This window comes from Fukomys damarensis, unplaced genomic scaffold, assembly GCF_012274545.1.
Source record: "Fukomys damarensis isolate Sample0158 unplaced genomic scaffold, DMR_v1.0_HiC HiC_scaffold_8, whole genome shotgun sequence".
Lineage (NCBI taxonomy): Eukaryota > Metazoa > Chordata > Mammalia > Rodentia > Bathyergidae > Fukomys > Fukomys damarensis.
In genome coordinates this window covers 15,241,712-15,262,729 of record NW_022900920.1, presented here as the reverse complement: position 1 = coordinate 15,262,729, position 21,018 = coordinate 15,241,712, and the positions used below count along the sequence as shown (strand labels likewise).

The 21,018-nt window shown below is 36.6% G+C and overlaps 1 protein-coding gene across 4 annotated transcripts in view; it reads left to right on the top strand.

Annotated features, from left to right (window-relative positions):
* The window catches only part of Bub3 (BUB3 mitotic checkpoint protein), a 159,980-nt gene that overhangs the window by 444 nt on the left and 138,518 nt on the right, over nucleotides 1-21,018 (top strand). For 3 of the 4 annotated variants that reach the window (XM_010635285.3, XM_010635277.3, XM_010635293.2), the window contains exons 2-7: nucleotides 81-275; nucleotides 908-977; nucleotides 3,223-3,374; nucleotides 6,797-6,955; nucleotides 8,730-8,907; nucleotides 9,142-9,358. In XM_010635285.3, the coding sequence (XP_010633587.1) occupies nucleotides 81-275; nucleotides 908-977; nucleotides 3,223-3,374; nucleotides 6,797-6,955; nucleotides 8,730-8,907; nucleotides 9,142-9,358 (971 nt within the window). Of the gene's footprint in view, nucleotides 1-80; nucleotides 276-907; nucleotides 978-3,222; nucleotides 3,375-6,796; nucleotides 6,956-8,729; nucleotides 8,908-9,141; nucleotides 9,359-11,579; nucleotides 11,713-21,018 lie in introns of those variants that run through there. The other variant, XM_010635311.2, reaches the window with a different exon arrangement.

The following is a 21,018-nucleotide window of genomic DNA, read 5'->3' as shown; positions in this document are numbered from 1 at the left end:
CCACCTTTGCGGCCCGCAGTTTGCCCAGCCCACCCCCGACCTCTGGTTTTGGGAACTCTGACCCGGCGCGTGTTCTGTAGATGACGGGTTCTAACGAGTTCAAGTTGAACCAGCCACCCGAGGATGGCATCTCCTCTGTGAAGTTCAGCCCAAACACTTCCCAGTTCCTGCTGGTCTCCTCCTGGGACACGTCGGTGCGCCTCTACGATGTGCCAGCCAACTCCATGCGGCTCAAGTACCAGCACACTGGCGCGGTCCTGGACTGCGCGTTCTATGTAGGTGGCCTCAGTTAACACGTCTGCCTTCTTACTGTTTTATTCTACACCACATTAGTAGCATGGCATTGTTAGTACGGGGTAAAGGCTTCTGTAAGGGGAGTTATTTGGACGGGTCCTTAGTTGTTGTGGAATACTGTACGTGCAATGAGCCAGGTATGGTTTTTGTGAATTTTATGTGTTTTTTTTGCATAGGGGACATGCAAGCTCTGTCTGATCTTTGAAAATCTTACAACCTTTCTGGACGTGATACTTGTATTTGAAATTTGCAGCAAGACTACTTTAGCTGTCTTCTTTTTTGGCGGTGGGGGGGATACCGGGGAATCGAACTCAGTACTTTGTGCTTTGGAGGCAAGTGGTGGCACAACAGAGCTAAATCCCCAGCCCTAGCTGCCTTGTTAAAAGGAATGTTTATATACTCTCAACTCGTGGAGGGCTCAGGATAAAACAGCCTTCCTAAATTGCTGACTACTTTTGTGTACTGTTTTTGTATTTGTTGACAATGGATAACTGTGCTCAGTGTATATCAGTCATCCTGAGGGTAACCTTAATAGCTGGCTGGAGAAATAGGAATTTTGAAATGCTCTCTAAAGCTCTGCAAGTTTTAAATGGTTCAAAACTTTAATTTATAGGATCCAACACATGCGTGGAGTGGGGGATTAGATCATCAGTTGAAAATGCATGATTTGAACACGGATCAAGGTAATACCATCACATTTTTTACCAGTTTTTCTTCACTGGTATATTAAAGTTATACTAAGGTATAATCATTTATGTAGGAAGAGTAGTTGCTGAATTACTTAATGGCTAAGTTGCATTGGTGGAAGTAAAAGTGGTGTAAATTTAGGATTCTTTTGTTTAAATGGTAATCATTAATTGATCACATTATTTTTGCAGTAATGCAGTATGCAGTAAAGCCCATTTTGATCACTGGTTATTTTTTTTTATTTTATTTTATTTTTTTTTTGGTACTGGCCATAGAACTCCGGTCCTTGTGCTTGTGAGGCAGGTGGTGGAACCACTGAGCTAAATCCCTGGCCCATGATCCCTGTCTTTTAAGTGTTTACATGAAGTAACACTTGAGAATTTGTGCTTAGAAGTAGACTGGATCCTGTAGTGGTCTGTCTTTCATTAAGATTTTTCAGGAGAGTGCTGGTGTTTTAGGGTTCTCTTTTTCAGAAACTAATTTATTTTAAACCAAAGGAAAGTATGTTAAAAAGATAAAATAGCTAAGTCGGTTTATATTTTTCTTGCTTGTATATGTAGCAGTAGAATATAGTTCAATTGTATGTGGAAGGAAGTAATTTCTTAGAATCTCAGATATGAAATGACTTACTCAGGTTTTTATTATAACACCGAATTAGAATAGAGATTGGAATGTGACCCGAAATTCAAAGTTCTCTGAGTGTTTGTCATATTAGATGTTAGTATGCTTGAAAGAGCTGGCAGGGCACAGGGATATAACTGTATAGAGGCCAGGTTGAATAACAAGAGGATGGGTGGGAGGATGGATGTAATTTGTCAAAACAACAAGCATCTAATCAGAAAAGGTTTTTGTGTGAAAGTCGTTTTATGTTATTTTTTTGGTACCTGGGATCAAACTTGGGCCCTTGTGCTTGTGAGGAAGTAGCAGAACCACTGAACTAAATTGAAGTCCCGAAAGTCACTCTCTTATATAATTGTGTTTTTTTTTTTTTTGGTGCTGTACAGGGATTGAACTCAGGACCTTGTGCCTGGAGGCAGGCCAGGCACCACTGAGCTAAATAATCCCTGGTCCTTACGTAATTTTTAATGCTTGTGTTTGGTTTTCTTTGTCAATATTTTGCCGTTTGTAGCAAATTAGCCTGCAGGTTTAAGTTTAAGTTTTACTTATTTGAAAACTCAGGAAAAGTGAATTTAAAAGATTTTTTAATAGACTGACTTAAGTGAATTAATTGCTTCTTCTCAGAAGGTCATTGCTAAACCTCATGAGATACAGTAGTACCTTGGTTCATAGAATGCTTTTGTTTTTGAATAATTTGATAAACAGAAATGTTTGGCCAGTTTTGCTTTTGTTTTTGAACTCTGCATGGGGTGATGAACATGATTGCAGTCATCTTTTGTGCACGAACATGAACGTGGTAATTTTCCTCAGAATTGTGGAATGAATTAAATTCATTGTACTTTTTGAAATGATTTTTTAAAAACTAATGTTGTTGAGAATCAGGACCACATACTGTTTATTTTTGTATTCTTAGCAGGTTGTGTTAATTTTGACACACAGTAGACATTTAGTAGTTAGTTGAATGAATAACTGAAATATTGCGGAAATTGAAATAGATAGGAAAGAAGTTATATCCTGGAAATTTGCCATGAAAACCAAGTGATGGTAAGACTTCATCCTCAGCTTTCATGATTGTGTAACCACATAAATAAATTTCTTGCAAGTATTGGTTTAATGTGAAAGATGAGTGTTGTCAAGGTCCAAAACAGTAGAGTTTTCCACTCATTTATTTACTTAACATATATCAGACAGATCCTGTACTAGATGAACATAGAGGTACGGAGTTCCTAGTAAGAAGCCTAGAGTCACTTGGGGAAAATAATAAACCTGCCACCATTTTAATGTGATGTGAAATTCAAGATATTCTTTTTTTTTTTTTTTTTTTTTTTTTTGTGGTACTGAGTATGGAACTCGGCTCCTTGTGCTTACCAGGCAGGCACCAGAACCACTGAGCTAAATCACCAGCCCCTCAAGATATTCTTTATACATGCTATGCTAGTAAATGGAACTATACATTGTAAGGTGAATGGAGCAGAATGGATAACTTTTTGTAGTCATAGATTTTTCTGGATTCAGCAGACAGTTTCATGGAGTTGAGAAACAATCTTACAGTTGAGTATTCTTCCTTTAGTTGTTCATTTGAGGAATCTAGTAGAAAGATCTTTTTTTTTTTTCTTCCTATAGAAAATCTTGTTGGAACCCACGATGCCCCTATCAGATGTGTTGAATACTGTCCAGAAGTGAACGTGATGGTTACTGGAAGTTGGGATCAGACGGTTAAACTGTGGGATCCCAGAACTCCTTGTAATGCTGGGACCTTCTCTCAGCCTGAAAAGGTAGAATTTTAATGTATATCAGAAGAATTACGGTCCATGGGATCATTTGTCTTGATGTGTGTTTGATAAATATGCTGTTTAATTTAGACATTGAGAGTTGATAGTGTCTGTTTTATAAATCCAACTATGTAGAAATGCTTTAATACAAAGGAAATTAACTTTGGAATTTTGGTCATCTTTTTTCTGTCAGTTGTTACACTTGTACTAGAAAGCACAAGTGTAAATGAACTATGTATTGTTAATGATTTAAATCTTAGGACTGAGTAGCAGCTCACTACCTTTTCAGAGAAGTCATTTAGCAAAACTTGTCAATTATCTTAAATTGGATTTGAAATGACCAAACAAGAAAAATGGGATGGAGCATCACTCATTTTCATTTGTGACCTCAAGGTTTCATTTGAGTCGATTATTGATGAAATTGGATTATTATTTCACATTTAGTGAGAGATATCCTGTGTTCCAGAAGGACATAGTGAATGTTTAAATTATTGCAGCCAGGTGTGGTGGTGCATGCCTGTAATCCCAGAACTTGGGAGGCTGAGGCAGGAATGTGGCTTCAAGTTTCGAGACCAGGTTGTGCTACATAGGGAGTTGAGGGCCAGCCTGAGTTATATAGACCCTATTTCTGGGAAATCCGCCAAAATTTATTACAGTAAAAGACACACTGACATTAATCCCCCTTAAAATATTCCCACCTGCTTCAGAACCCTCATCCCATTGTTCTTGGGAATGTATCTTACTGTGACTTTTTTTTTTTAATTTAAAGGTTTACTGTAGTTTTCACTCACCCCTTTTGTGTATGAGGTATGATAAAAAATAGTGAATATTTAAATAAAAAATATTACATTAAAAGCCACATTACCATTAATATTCCTCAAAATAGTCCCCCTTGCTTCAAACTGTTCTTGCCACTTTCTGAAGCAATTCTGGAAGTTCTCTTTCGAGAATGTCTTTAGTTGTGCTGTCATGGCTGCATTCCATGTCCTGAATTGATTCTAAATAATTCACTTCTCATGGTCGTTTTGACTTTGAGGCAGAGCTAGAAGTTGCGCAGTGTCAGATACTGTTTGAGAATAAGGTGGATGAGAGCGCACTATAACATTTGTACAAGCTTGCTTTTTTATTGGATGGCACAACAGCAACCTTCATTGTATTGTTCATTATCCTACCTAAAGACAAGAAAGAGGGCTTCCAGAACTGCTTCAGAAAGTGGCAGAAAATGGGATAACTTTAAAGTGGAGGAGAGGAAGTATTTTGTGGGGGATTAATGGCAAAGTGTCTTTTACTAAAATAAATTCTTAAAAATTTAAACATTCATCAAGTATTTTGATAACACCTTGTTTGTAAATACTGACAAGAAGTTTGAAGATCATTAGTGAATGGAGCTTTTTAAAACTGAAACTGCGTATTTATTTTAGCCTTTTGATCTATATTATGAAAGTATAATTTAGCATTCTTATTATATCCTTATCAGACTATCAGGTGGTAGTTAATGTGAAAGATGGATTGTTTTAGCAGTTTAAAGGTATCCTTCACTTGAGTCTGTTTCTTTAGTGTAAATATACTACTGAATTCCTGCTAGCCATCATTATATACATGGTGCATCCAAAGAGCCATTATTTTTGTCATATCGCAGTTGCATCTACTCCTGGTGAGACCTTTGTTCAGAATAAAATAATTGCATTGTTTCTAGTTTTGATTTATGGTTGTATGTAACATGTTAAGAACTGTGATAAATTGCTGACAGAGTATCATATAATGAGCAGCCACACTGAATCAAACTCCTTATTGGTTCAGCAAGGTTCATTATGCCATTTTTTTAATACTTTCTTTGATAAATGCATATACCTAGTCAGTAGCATGACAATGGTTTCACTTGATTTATGATCAGTGGGGATAGAAAGCAGTATTAGAAGCTTGTATGTCACCTGTATAGTAAAGATTTAAGGTAAAGTTCTCAATATGATTGTACCATTATAAATTGATTTCTTTTTGTATTCTGTATTTAAGTTTGGTGCTCCATGTATCTTAGACTAATTTCATTTTTCTAAAAATGTTTTGCTTTCTAAATAAACTATGATAAATTTTGCAATAGCCCTTATATTTAGATTTGCACACACCAAACCTTTTATTTTCAGTCTTTTAAATTCTTACATTTCCTTTGGTCACATTAGTTGAGTTTTAAGATCAGATTGTAGAGACTGTTCTGTGTCATTGGTAACCTAACTTGGTTTTTTTCCTGGTGGTTGATCATTAACATATTAGTGGTTATGAGCTATAATGTTTAATTACTGATTGTTAACATATCATGGGGCCTCTTTACTTTTTTTTTCATGTGGTACTGGGGATCAAAGCCAGGGCCTATTCATGCTAGTGAAGTGCTGTAACATTCCGGTCCCCAGTGCATTTTTTATAGCAATTCTTCAGGGTAGAAAATAAGATTAGAATCGCTTATTAATTGAAAATAATCAATTATGGATCTCAAGTATAGATTTTTTTAAATGACATGTTAAATGTTCAAGGACTTTTTTTGGTTGCCTTTTTCACGAATTTGGTATTTCTGATCTACAAGTAGCATTGGACTTAGAAATAAACTAAGTGTTTTGCTTGCAGGAAATCCTGAGGTTTATTATAAAAACAATTTTGTGGAAATTTTAATGTTGCAGAAAGCACTGTGAGGAAAATAATAGGTACTTTTAGGGTACTAAATGTTTTTTAAAATTTTCCCTAAAGACAAACTTCTGTGTCTTGAATGTTTAGTCTGATGTAAGGGCATAAGAATTAGCTTTGCCATAAGGAAGAACACTTCTTATCTTTATATTTTGAGTTTGTGTGCCACCAAAAGCAAAACAGATAATGATGGCTCCCTCATTTTTCCTAGGAAGGCTTATTTATTCAGTCTAACAGCTGGGAAAAAGTCAAGCTTTTTAGAGTTGCAAAAGACAGTCAGAGAAATAACTTTGAAAATTGTTGTTTTATGAAAAGCCAGAAAGTTAATGAGAGGTATCTTTCATTTTATGTTTTTTTTAATCTCATTTTTGAGCCCCCCCCCACATGCTTTTGTATTGTCTGTAAATGAAACAAACAGGTTGGGGAAAATTGGTTAATTTATTTTGGTTATGTTTTCAAAACAATAATCAAAAGAAAAGCACACCAAAAAATTAGGTTTTCAAAAGCACTTCTACAGAATTAGAATGTACTTTAGAACATTTGGTAAAGAATTAAGAATATCCTGGGTTTGCTGTTTTTTGCAAATTACTTGGTTTGAATAACTGCAGTCTCTTAAAATTCCTACCTGCATTTGGGAACCTTGATCAAACTAACTTTTTAATGGTTTTGTGCTTAGATGAACTTTATTTGGGGGTGAAATGCCATTTTCAGAATGTAGATGGCTTTTAGCAAGTTTTGATCTTTCCTAAAAGGTATACACACTCTCAGTGTCTGGAGACCGGTTGATCGTGGGTACAGCAGGCCGCAGAGTGTTAGTGTGGGACTTACGGAACATGGGCTATGTGCAGCAGCGCAGGGAGTCCAGCCTGAAATACCAGACTCGTTGCATACGAGCATTTCCAAACAAGCAGGTATGGACCTAAACTTTTTTCCATTTTCTGCGAGTTGAGAATAATATGATCTTGTATAATAATGATTTAGCTACTGCTTTTAAAGTTTTTGTTTTGAGTAATGACTTAGAACTCATTGTAAAGTTTGGTTTCATTTAGTATTTTGATAACCTTTGTTAAAAGATCATATATTAACCCTCATTTTAGAAAAGAGCTTGATGTTGAGAGAAGGTAAGTCATCTTCACAGGATCACTCAGTGGATTGAATAGTCTTGATTTCTTGTTGATTCTGGTCCATGATGCTTGTTAGGTTTATAGTTACCAAAGAGTTTTGCAGGTATTTCTGTTTACAAACCAGTAAATTAAAACTTAAATCTGGAAATTTAGTTTTATGGAATTTGCTGTTCTCTTCCTCTTTCTTGTAATCCTGATGGTAATAGAGTCATTTCTTCTATCTGACAATAGAACTTTGATGTTAAAAAACCGAACTCCGTCAAGGTTAGTGAGACAGTGCTCATCTAAGGACTAACTCTTGATGTGTAGGGTGGGTCTGCTTCCATCATCATTTAAAGTGATTAGTAAGTTTATTAGTGAACTACCTCATTCTCTTAATCCGTCAAGTTGTAAAGGGGAGTTGGTGGTATGTTCAGCTGCAATAGGAATTTTGTAAGAGGAAAAGTCATTAAAAACAGCAGGTATGTTTTAAAGCATGGTGGTCCTTCAGTGATTGTGGAATTTGAAGCAGTTACATCAGTTATTCTCTTGGCTCTCTATCTCAAAAGGCCAGTACTGCAAATGATTATCACAGTTTTTTTCAGGAATTTGTAAATTTGTTTTTCTTTTTTTTTTGGTATCGGGGCTCGAACTCAGGTCCCTGCGCTTGCAAGGCAAATGGCGGAACCACTGAGCTAAATCCCCGGCCCAGGAATTTGTAAATTTCTATTGATAGGAATTGTAGTTATGTGAAACCAGAGATTTAAATACAATATGTAATTAAAATGTGGTTACATTGTAAAGATGTTATATCTGTATCAAAAAATTTGTGTAGGACTATCTCCACTTTATATTGGGAGTTTAAATAGGGTTTTACTGAACTTTTTTCCAAGAACAGTTTTTAGGCAATAACTTTCATATATTGAAGGATTAAAAAAAAGATATAAAATATCGATTTCATATTCAGAAAATTATCTGTTACTTTTTTTTTAAGGCATGTTGTCACTTACAGGCAAGAAAAGGTTTGAAATTGTAAACCACTTTTGATCATTTCTAGAAGTCTGTGTTATGTGCAAACCTGACTAGTAGTAAATGTGAGAGGTGGAACAACTGAGATGGAAGACTGGTGTTCAGGTTGATTTGGTTTATTGATGCTCCCAGCAAAGGAAACAGTTCTTACAGTTGTTAGAGATGAAGAGGCCTAGAACATAGAACAATGCATTTTAACTGAGGGGAGAAATTTGAGTCTCTTTCTGGACAGGAAACAAATAAATGATACTAACACTTAAAAATTCTCATTCAAGTGTGACAGAATAAGACATTTTGTATTATGATGTTTAAAGCTCTGGTCTAGTGAAGAAAGCAAGAGGTGACAGACTGGATTCTCATAAACAGTTACTTGTGACTAAATTTTTAGAGTTGCTACAGTTATGTCAGTACAGTTTAAGCACTTTGTTAAAATGTGACTAATTTCTTTCCATTTCTGAAGTGATTTTTTTGTGTGGATTGAATTCAGGAACTAGTGCCTTATATTTGGAAGCTGAATTTTAACCATTTTTGTCCTCTGCTTCCCTCTTGGCAGGGTTATGTACTGAGCTCTATTGAAGGACGAGTGGCAGTTGAATACTTGGACCCAAGCCCTGAGGTGCAGAAGAAGAAGTATGCCTTCAAATGTCACAGACTAAAAGAAAATAATATCGAGCAGATTTACCCAGTCAACGCTATCTCCTTTCATAATATCCACAATACGTTTGCCACAGGTAAATTATGGCCTGCTAACCATATCTAATTATTAAGACCAGAGAATTTTTAAAGTTAATTTGAACACCATTGGTGCTTAGAATCATTTTAGAAATTTGTTTGTTTTTTTAGATAATTAGGGAAAACAACTTCTTGGGGAAAATGCAATATCTCTGACCTTAAAAATTAGCTGTTAATAATTATTTCTATATCTGATGTTAAGAACCATTTTAACTATTTTAAAATTACTGCAGGTGGTTCTGATGGATTTGTAAATATTTGGGATCCATTTAACAAAAAGCGACTGTGTCAGTTTCATCGATACCCCACCAGCATCGCATCACTTGCCTTCAGCAATGATGGGACTACACTTGCAATAGCATCATCATATATGTATGAAATGGATGACACGGAACATCCTGAAGATGGTATCTTCATTCGCCAAGTGACAGATGCAGAAACAAAACCCAAGTGAGTATGCTTCACCTGTATTTGAGCCTTTTCTTGCATTCAACCCAGGATTTATTAATTTTTCTAAATTCATGAATAGCATTGTTGATGCCTGCTCGATATTACAGCTGACTGTAGGGTTGGAGTTGATTTTATCTTGTTCTCCCAAGCTTTCAATATCCGTAGGTTGATAGACGTCTGATGGATAAAATTGTGCCTAGTTGTTTTGTAGAGAAGAATGTCAAACTCTCATTCTTCTTGAATAGGCTCTATTATTTGAATCTCTGGAGTTATTACTAGCTCATTGCTTCAAAATTAAGTTGAGGAATTCACGAATAATTTAGTAAATTCTATTTAAGATATTTAAGAATTTGAACTGCCAAAAATCTTTCCTTTCTTTAGAGGTTGTTTCTATAATATTTACACAAAGTGAATGACCTTCAGGTCTTATTAGAAACTTAGAATAGTGTGGCCTTGTCTAGAATAGTGAATTTCCTTAGTTTTCAAATTTGCATGGATGTCTTTGGCTCTTGGTTGTAACTGTTGACTGAGAGGAACCATTTGCATTTTTTGGTACCAACAGAGCAAAACTTTGTACTTAATTACCTCTGTTGGGCTCTGGGACAACTGATACTTAGGCACATTTTATACTGTACAATGTCTTCCCTTAAGTGTGTTTGTCTGTTCCCTTTGTCCATCCCCAGGCCATTGAAGGAAGTCCTTAATAAATATTTGTGGAATTACCAAATTTTTCAGGATTCCTTTACATTCCTGAATTAAAATGGGTATCATACCCTTGCTAAATTGGTGGAGGCCCTGAGAAGTGGGCAGAGTATTAAATATTCAGTATCATACATGCTTTTTTAGGATTTACTTTAGAAAACTCTTAGCATGTGAAGCCTGTTGAATAAAAGGCTGTGTTTGCATTTAATCTGTCACTTTTCGATCTCTTGTCCTGGCTGGCCATTTTGATCTCATGCTGTTCTTTTTTTTTTTTCTTTTGAACTTGTAGGACACCGTGTACTTGACAAGATTTCATTTACTTTAAACTGCCTTGTTGATGATATTAAAACAATTCTTATTTCCCAATGGTAGATTTATTACTATTAACAAACAAACTGGGGAAAATATTAATCTTAATGTTATAAGAACTTGAAAATATTGGAAGGAGGTTTTTATTGATTTTTTAAAAATAAACAATACTTAAGTGCATGACGTAGTTTGATGATTTGCTACATTAAAGTTATTTAGGCAAACAAAATTGGGAGGCAGTGACTACTTTTGAGAGTTAGTTTTAACCTTGCTGATTTTTGTTTCTGGTGTGGAAATAAATGTTTGTAAATAAATAGAGGTAATAAAAATCCCTTTGCATTCTTTCTGGACCTTAAATGGTAGAGGAAAAGGCTCTTGAGCCATTTTTTCTTTTCCTGGTTTAGTTGCCAATTCTAAAGCTGCTTCAGACTGCCTCACGAGGAGGTTAATATACAATTAAACAATATTTCCTCTTGGCCGTCCATTATTTTCTGAAGCAGATGGTTCATCATTTCCTGGGCTGTTAAACAAAGCGAGGTTAAGGTTAGACTCTTGGGAATCAGCTAGTTTTCAATCTTATTAGGGTGCAGAAGGAAAACTAATAAGAAAACCTTCTAACATCATTTTGTGACTGTAAACAATTATTTATTAGCAAACAATTGATCCCAGAAGGGCAAATTGTTTGAGTCAGTAATTAGCTGAGAAAAGACAGAGCATATCTGTGTATTTGGAAAAATAATTGTAACGTAATTGCAGTACATTTAGACAGGCATCTATTTGGACCTGTTTCTATCTCTAAATGAATTTTTGGAAACATTAATGAGGTTTACATATTTCTCTGACATTTATATAGTTCTCATGTCCATTTTGGTTGTCCTGCCGCTGGTGATTAAGGTTAAAAAGAAAAAAATTATAGTGAGAATGAGATTCATTTCAATGTAATGCCTTAAAACAGAATGAATGCGAACTTATCTTGTCCTAGTTGAAATAATTCCCATAGTATTTTTGTTCTCACATGTTTTATTTTTGATTTGTATTATTTGCAAGTGTGTATCTCTGAATAGAACTTAGACATTTACTGGTTTATCCATGGTATATTTTTTAAAATTTCTTTTGATAAAAGAGAATAATTTTTATTTTTAAAAGTATTTTAGTGAAAAATCAGTGTAAGTCTGAACACATCTTTTGAAATGTATTTTCTTCATTGCAGGTCCACCTAATCATCTCGTGAAAGTGGTTTCTCTATGGAAAGCTTTGTTTGCTTCTTACAAGTACATGCTTATCCCCTAAGGGATGTGTTATAGTTATTATGGAGATGTTCTTTAGTATGTGAATTTTTTTGTTTTCTCTTACAAGAAATTTGTCTTTGTACTCTTTAATACTTTCCTTAGGGTGAGAAGTCTTTGTGTCCTTGTACAGTAGTCTGAAGAATTTCCCCCACCTCCCCCAAGCAAGGCCAGTTGCTGTTCATGAGCAGTTGGACTCTTTTTGTAGCATAATCTAAACCTGTTATTTCCTTGCTGCCTAATAAACCAGAATTCAGAACCTTTAAATGTTGGATGTTTTTAAATATTGGTAATTAATGTAATTTACACACAAAATGGCTACTGTAAAGCAAAACTTTTCATCACGGGCATGTTGAGGATGACATTTTACCTTTAAAGTCTATTCTGTCTCATTTAATTATGTGTACTCTGATATATGTTGGGAATTCAGTCCTGGATAAAGTGATTTCTTGGAGTTCAGCCATTTCCCTCGCGCACTCCCTAGGTGAATCAGCAGGGCTCTAGAGCCAAACTGTACAACTTCCCTCAGGACAGGCACAGAGTGTTGCAGCCTGGGGTACCTTTTGGCATGTTGCTGTCCTAGTGGTGCCAGTGCCATGGAGCACACATAGCTCATGTGTCTCTGTGCTGATGAAATCATCATCCACGTGCAGGAGCCAAGTGACAGGCTCTTCTGGACTTGTCTACCAAGTGCTAAATCAGAATGAAGCTCTTGGGATGGTAAATAATGTAGTAGTCAGGAACTAACATGGTATTGTTCTTTAGTGTGATTATATGCTTTTAAATGTCACAACCACCTTGTTGAGGACAGAGTTTAAATTTAAAAGCATTGTATAACCGAAAGAATTAATACAGTATTGTTAAAAGTAACCAAATTAAAGTTATGTCATGGATCTTTTTAAAAAGTTGTGTGGGAGAGCTTTTTTTGGGGTTCCATCTGGATGGCCTCTTATCTCTTGAGAGCAAATGTTACCTCCCCGCCTCCCTTGTGTACCACTTAACCAGCTTTCCTTCATGTGTACTCATTTATGATTATAGCCACTCACTTCCCCATGTGTGGTTACCTTGGCATTTTCATTGGTTTTCCTTATTCATACTCTTCAAGTCTCTCTTCCGTTTAGCTTTCTTTTCTTTCTGGTGCTACAGTTCCTGTGGCCTTCTCAGTGAATGCTGCAGCCTCCAGCTCAAGCCCTCTGTCTTATAGAGGAGTGACTTGCAAACATTTTATCTGTGACCCAAGTAGGAAATAAATTTTGAACAACAGTCCAGAACACAAGTCAATATAGTATGTGTAACAGATAAAGATAAATGGTTTATAAAACATTATTGATGTATCTAGTGTGTGTGTTCTTTAAATATGGGCTATGGTGCCCTGAACTGAGTTTTACAACATACATTGCGTCTGTGATTTACAGCAGTTGCTCAGTACTTCTTGTAAGAGTTCTTTGATTGATTGATTGATTGTAGTGCTGAGGATTGAACTCAAGACGTCGCACATGCTAGGCAATACTCTCACAAGCTACATATCTAGATTTTTTTTTTTTTTTGAGACTGGGTCTCAATGAGTTACCCAGGCTGGCCTTGAAATTGTGATCCTCCCGCTTCAGCCTCCACAGTAACAAACAGGCATCTTCTCTTTATAGATTGCTCTTTCAGGTTTTACTTTGAGTCTTGCATGGTCCTGTTCGAAGTCTACTTTTCCATAAAGCACTCCATCTGCCACTGTACCCAGCTAATTTTTTAAAGAACTCTTTATCATGCTGTACTTGGAAGCCTCTTGTGTTTCCTAATCTCATAGTAGCCTTTCAATAATTTCCTAAGACGGCATGCTTCTTCCAGAGCCTTCAGGTCATTAGGAATGGACTACTGACTATAAGTGTTCTCAGAATAGGAACAGACCTTTGCTGGGAATTCTTATAAGTAGATGAGATGGAAATGTTGTGGCAGCAGTATCTGGTTTTGAGTTTCACTGAAAAATAGAGAAACTTAAAAATGTTAGCTGGTCATCCTTTGCTCTGTGGAAAATCTGGGCTTTATTATAAGGATTGTGGTCAAACTGCCCATTTGGTCTTCATTGTTTTGCCTTTGTTAAACGATAGTGTTTACTGAGGCATTTTCATGTTCAGTGAAGAAAGGAATCTGGTCAAATAAGACTAGCTCCCTTCTCTCACCTGGGGGACTTCATGCCCATTGGCTTATCGAGAGCTTGGAGAACTTGTAAATTTGTTAATTCGGTGTCCCCCAAATTCCTTTGATCCCAGATCTGCTGTCTGTTCTTCCTTTCTCATTTTTACCCTTTTCATTTGCAGTAAGCACAGTAAGTTCTGGTATCCTGAGGCTATTTATTTGGTTCAGAGGCTCATGTTGATCCCCAAGTGTCACAGTCTGCCTAGGCTTTTCCTCTTTCTGAATTGCTTCTTCAGGTTTTAATTTGAATCTTGCAAGTTCCAGCACAAAGTCTCCTTTTCCATGAAGCACTTCATCCTTATTGCAGCTCACAAATAAATACATCTGCCCTTTCTCAAAACGGGTATGAGGTGCCTCCCACTACTGTACCTTTTGGCAGGACTCTACTGCCTGGTGCTTTGTCATTTTTGTATGTGTGCATGTTACTCTCCTATTTGTATCAGGAACAGGGTCAGCATCTTTTTGTATACTCTGGCATGTGAATATTGGACTGCTGTAATACTGCTGGGTGACATAGTCGCTTTAAAATTAATTTGAGGCCAGGTGTGGTGGTGCATGCTTGTAATCCCAGCACTCAGGAGGCTGAGGCAGGAGGATCGATTTGAGTTTGAGGTCAGCCTGGGTTACATAGTGAACTCAAGTTCAGTCTGAACTACTCCATAGTGAGACCCTGTCTCCAAAAAAAAAAATTAAAAACCTAAAATTAATTGAAATTAATTTTGGCAGTTCAGTGTACTAGATGTGACATTTGGCTTCGTTAGTTCCTATGTTAATTATAGAGTTGATGTTCATTATAGAAAAATAGTAGAAAACAAGAAATGAATTATGTCATAGCCTATTATAGGATTTAAATTTTTTTCCAGCTTCATTAAAGTATAATTGACAAGCTATGTATATATTTATATATACATGTATACATATGTATTGGTAAAATACATGCATTTATTTTTATGTTTATCTAAAATTAGATACTACGATGTGATGTTTTGGCATTTGTGTATATTATGAAAAATTGCCAGTAGCAAGTGAATTAACATACCCATCACTTCATATAGTTACCATTTTTGTTTGTGTGTATGGTGATAAGATATACTTAGTATATCTTACATACATTGGTAACTACAGTAACCATATTATACATTAGTTCTTCAGAACTTATACTAGATACCTACTTTAAAAATTAACATTTTGTTGTATATCTATCTCTCCTTCAGGATTTCTGTGCTATTTCTTCATAAATAAAAGCTTTTTGTTAACCACATGAAAATATCTGGGTGGAAAATTAGATTTTATTTGAGGCGGTGATGTAACTTATAAGGAACATGGCTGGCATGATATTTGCTTTGGAGGAATATTTGGAGTATATATGAAATACTGGGTGGCAGGTCATCCCTTAGAACATCTAAAGTCTGGCTTCTATGGCCATGATCAAGAGGAGTCTGACCATGGGAATTCCATTATGTGGACAGAAAATGGTGACTTTACATTTGCACCCTGGGTGACACATGGTCAGTTGCTTCACCTGGCTGATGAAAGTTTTTTAAGTCAGCTCCTTAGCATGGGCTCTTGCTCTATTGGCTGTTCCAGGATGAAGGAAAGTAGGTGCTTATGTATTTACTTACTGCCAAGATGCTTCTGAGTAAGACTGGGACCAGTTAGTACTGTATGTAAGATTTTATAAAATTTGGGCTCTATAAGTATACTGCTTGATATATATAGCATGAAGATTTGACAATAATTTATTTTTTGTCTTTTTTTTAATGGCCACCTGATTAGTATTTGATGATTGACAAGTTACCTTCTCTCATTGGATTTTGAATTTTGGGCAGGGTGTGGGCTAATAGGTATACAGACAATTTGAACATAGAGCAACAGGTGCTGCTTATACCATAATGTGGCTGCATTTTGTTTTCAAGAACTTGGCTACAGTTTGTTTCTCGTAGCCACCACCCTGTAGGTTAAAGTTGGTGATTGTTCTTATGTTTGAAGTCACCTGACTGGTTAATGTAGGCCCTCGGGCAAGCTAGGCACTAGGAAAAGCAGTCTGGACAGGAAGCTTTTTGAGAACCTTCGGTTAGAACTAAAGAGGAAGGAGCCTAGCACCATGTCAAGTCTTCAAGCCTTGTCAATCATGAGGCCTGTCACTCTTCCAGAATTTTCTAGTTATTTGAATTAGGCAGTGTGATGTGACGTTATGGATTTTGGAATTGAGCTTTGAATCTGGCTTTGAGTCCCAACTTTACTGTTTTATTCCTTGTGTCACTGGCTAAATTGATTTCTGAGTCTTAGTTTCTTTAATTTCTGAGTCTTAGTTTCTTTAATTTACTTCATGAAGATAATACCTAGCTTTTGGAGTTAAGAACAAAGTATGAAAATATTTTCAGGAGGAACCAGATAGTCTGTTTCCTTTGGATGAAAAATACTCAATCCATCCTCAGATGATATTAATCAGCTGACTTAGAGTTTTGCTTTTTAATGAGTATAGTTCTCAGATAACTTTGATTCCTAATTATGAAATATATATATATATATATATATTTTTTTTTTTAGACAGGATCCTATGTAGTTTAGATTGGCCTTGAACTCACTATGTAGCCCAGGGTAGACTCAAACTTGCAACAATCCTCCTGTTTCAGCCTCCCAAGTGTTCAGATTACAGGTGTGTGCCACCATGCTTGGTGCCAGTAAATCTTTTTTTTTTTTTTGTGAGGCAGGGCCTCACTATGTAGTTGAGACTGACCTGGAACTCACTGTGTAGCCCAGGCTGGTCTCGAACTCACAGTGATCCTCCTGCCTCAGTCTCCCAAGTGCTGGGATTACAGGCGTGCACCACCATGCCCAGCTGCCAGTAAATCTTTTTAAGATGGTTTTATTTTTTTATTTTTTTTTAGAGTAGGAAAAATTTATTAGGGGAAAGAAAGCTTCTGTCTAAGAGAGACAGAAGGGGTCTGGAAAGAGGGTTGCCCCAGTTTTATTTTTTAAAGCAGTGACAGAGTTTTTTTTTAAAGTAGGAAAAATTTATTGAGGGGGAAAAAAGCTGCTGTCTAAGAGAGACAGAAGGGGGACCGGAAAGTGGGTTGCCCCAGTAAATCTTTAAAAAAATATTTATGAACTATTTTTAATGTTAGGGAAAACTCAAGATCATATCCATAAACCAGCCATCTAGATTTGAAAATGTTCAGTGTTTTGCCATTTTCATGTTTTGAAATTAAACTACATACTTGAACTGCCTTGCTCCCCTCGTGCTTTCATTTACCTTAAATATTCCCATTTATGCTTATGCTTGTAAAATACCTGTTTACCTATGCATTTTGAATTTTTTTTTTTTTGGTACTGGGGATTGAACTCGGGCCCTTGTGCTTGCAAAGCAGGTGCCAGAACCACTGAGCTAAATTCCCAGCCCGTGCATTTTGAAATTGTGAAAGTTTGTATAAATGGTATACTTCTAACCTGCAATGAGCCCATTCCCATCCAGCCTCAGATATGGTGGAAGGAAAGAGGACAGCTACAAGTGTCTCAGTGGCAGCAAGGTTGTGCCATGGAGTGGCCAAGCCAAGCACTTCAGTTCTAATAGGCCATCAGTCCCCGCTACAAAAAGAATGGCAGTTGTCTGATGTGCTGGGTCTTTCCCAAAGGGTGAAAACTGCATAGTTTTCTTTTCCCCATGAAAATATGAGTGTGTTAATAGTACCTGGGAGATTAGTTATATTAAAATACCAGCATCTTTGTTATCTGGGAAGCAACAAGTTTCTCTTTTGATTTCCCCACCTCAGTCTTTGAAATGTCCCTGGGTAGCCTACCTTTCGCTTGGGAAAGTATTGATTTAGGCCATTAGGACTAATTATAGCAGTTTCCTTTCAAAATAGTACCTGACTGTCTTGCTTTGGGACTAGCACTAAGAAAAGAGAGCTGCCACTCCTGGGGACCACAAATACCAGTTGGACCATTTAGTACCAAGGCACTTTCCTCTTGATCAGAGGCATAACAATGCTTTCATTTTAAAGGATGTCCACAGAACTTGTCCTGGGGTTGTAAGGCACTGACTTCTTAGTGGAAATGCATTTCATGTCCTGATTGGGAGAAAAATTGTGAAGGTAAAAACTGGACACTACTGTAGTTTGTAGAGGGCTGTAAGTGGAAGAACATGTTGAGTTAGCCTGCTCATTTAATACAGCTCGTGTCTTGGCAACTGATCTTCTTTAAATGAAAAGCAATTGATTCTATTTTGTTTTATTTCCCTTGAATACACCACTGGAAGTATGGCTTCTGAAATTACCTGACTTCAGTGGAGAAAGGGAAAAATAAATGTTTTACTTCACTGACCTTTACTGTATGTAACAGGATGTCACAGTTAAGTAAATGAAGAATTGAAGGTTCATTTCCCATGGTTATTTCATTAACTAATTTTCCAAGAAATACTCTTTTACCTCTGACTGTAGTAGCCAACTATGTGCAGATAGCATAAACCTGAAGAAGCCATAGAAAGTATACCTACTAATCTCAGAATCACCTAAGTTTGCTTTTCTAGTGTTGTAATGAAGTGTCTTTCATCCCTTTATAGGACTTTGTTATAGGCTGTAGCAGTCCTATAAAACCTGTGTACCTAGACTCCTGATCTTGACGTAACATCAATTTATAATTCTCAAAATACTTGTCTCATGAAGATTTTCTGAGCACCAGCTGTGTATTCTTAAAGGGCCCAGACAGTTTGTCTTCAGTGTTAAACCCATATCTGCTCAGCTGTTAGATCTAACATTCTTATGAGTCACCTGACAAACGCTCTTCACTTCTTTCGTTATTTCACTGCTTAACCATGACATTCAATTATTAGCATTCCCCACTTGAAATAATTCTTGCTTGGAACAATGGCAGTTGTAAACCTTCATCAAGCTTTGGACATAGAAGTGGCTCTCTTGCTGGGTTCATTGTTCATTAAGATTGCTGGTGACATTACTGAGAAGCACAGCTTTCCATATGTGACTGCATAAAGGTGATCATGGAAATGGAAGGCAAACATGCAAACAATTAGCCTCTCAACATGTTATCCTTTGTTGCTCCCCAGGTAAACATTGACCTTTCCAGTTACTAGCAGAAGTCTAGAATGGACATTGTTCTTTGAGAGCTTGATATTGGGTTGGTTGGCAGCTTGCTTATTTAAACAATGAGTAGAATACATAGCATTAAATGTGAGGCTTCACCTCTGCTTTGCAGCAAGATGTACCATTTCAAAGCATCCTGTACTTGGTGCTGCCTGCCAGTCATTATCCAGTTTTTTTTTTTAAGTAATATTTATTTTATCCCATTCCCCCTTATCCAGGGTTTTGCTTTTTGTCTCATATTGAAACTATCAGAGAGAAGTTTCACTTGAGTCCCACTAACACAGTTTGATAAACTGACAGGAAAAAAATAAATGAAATCAGAGGGGATATATATTTAACTCGAATAGTGAATTTGTAACGGATATTAACACATTGTTAGTAGTAGTAGTGATACTTGATATGTACATTGAATGTGGCTTTGTCTAGAAACACTCGACAGGCTACTCAGCCTGAACATTTCATCCTTCTAAAGAAACTGGCTGAAAACATTGAAATAGACTTGCCAAAGACCTCTCTGGATGAATTGGGAAATCAGGACTAACTCAAAATTTGTTTGAAATTTTAATTTAGTCAAAGCCAAATTTTAATTTAGCCACCAGCCAAAATTTCAGAAAAAGTTTTATTAGGAAATGACCTAAAAATAAATAGAACCCAGAGGAGCGTATTATTTCCTCTTTTGGAAATAATATGTAGATCTGTTTGGCCAATATGATGTAATTTCATTGAATACATTTTTATTTTTAATTGAAATAGATTTCTCCCTGAGTAGAGCTTCCCACTGGACAAGAAGAAAAATGATCTAAAGGATATTATTTTTTTTACTTATTGTTGTAGGCATCTAATTGTAGATTTAAAATTAAGGGGACAGATATAAAAGGTCCTGCTTTTTAACAACTCAAGAACATCCTGGCAAAAGAGAAGAGGAAGCAATGGATGGAATGACAGCTGTGTGAAGAGTATGAGTCTGTAGTGTTCGTGTGTGGAATTGTTTTTTGTGAGAGGATTAATCTTGTTTTTATTAGCTTCCTAGAAATATCTAAAGACCAGGAATTGGAAACTGAAGAAATGAGTTTGAAATAAGCTTCTTCTGACCTGTTTTGGAACCTGCTGAACAAGGGGTATCCCAGCTCCTTGAGCATCCAAAGAATTGAGATCTAAAAAGCTCTTTAGGGCCTTTCCCTGTGGTGGCAAACTATGGCATGCATGCAGCGGGCTGTTCATATCATTGAAAGCTCTGAAAGCTTCCCTGTCACTGGCCTAGCTTCTTATTGAATGCTGACAGCCTCACAGAAAACACGGAGTCATGGCCATTCTTCTAGTGGAATTGTTCATTGTTGCCAACTGCTTCCTGGAAAAAATATCAAGGGTCTTTCATGAGAGCCTCCTAACCCTCAGGGATGAGACCTGTGCTAGACTGAATGCTATGAGCACCATGCTATTAAAGATCTTCTCTTGGCTGGCCTTACAGGAAGTCATGAAGATCTGTAATTCAGGGCATTTGGCTTTTCTTTTTTTTCCCCTCTGTTACTCTCTCATGCCTTTTTTCCTCTTCCCTGCTCTTTTTCATTCAACAGCATGCCAGAGGCATTTGTGCAAAAGTTGACTAGGAAAGCATAAGTATTGGTTAGTAGTTTTTGAAATAGATCCTTGAGATTCCATTGTGCCATTGGGTCCAAGTGGCAGTGGGAGGCAATAGATAGAATGAGCTCTTTGCATGAATACAAGCCCAAGAGTTGAATCTGATCTAGTGTATGTATGCCACCCAGCAGCTGGGCCTTTTGAAGGCACCATGACAGCCCATTTTTATGTCCAGTGCATCAAAACTCTGAAATATATAATGTGGAGGGATTCTGCTAGGCAGTAGCTTACATGTGCTGTTATTCTCACTGCTGGCCCAGATTGGGTTTGGCTGAACATGGATTTTCAGAGAACAGTAGAAGGGGACACCACTGGATGTTTTAAAAATGCATGCAAGTAAGATGACTCTTAGATGGTATATAGATTTTCCAAGTTGTCTAATTTTGAAGACGAAGATTTGGGAAAATATGAGCTTTTTTTTTTTTTTTTTTTTTTTGGT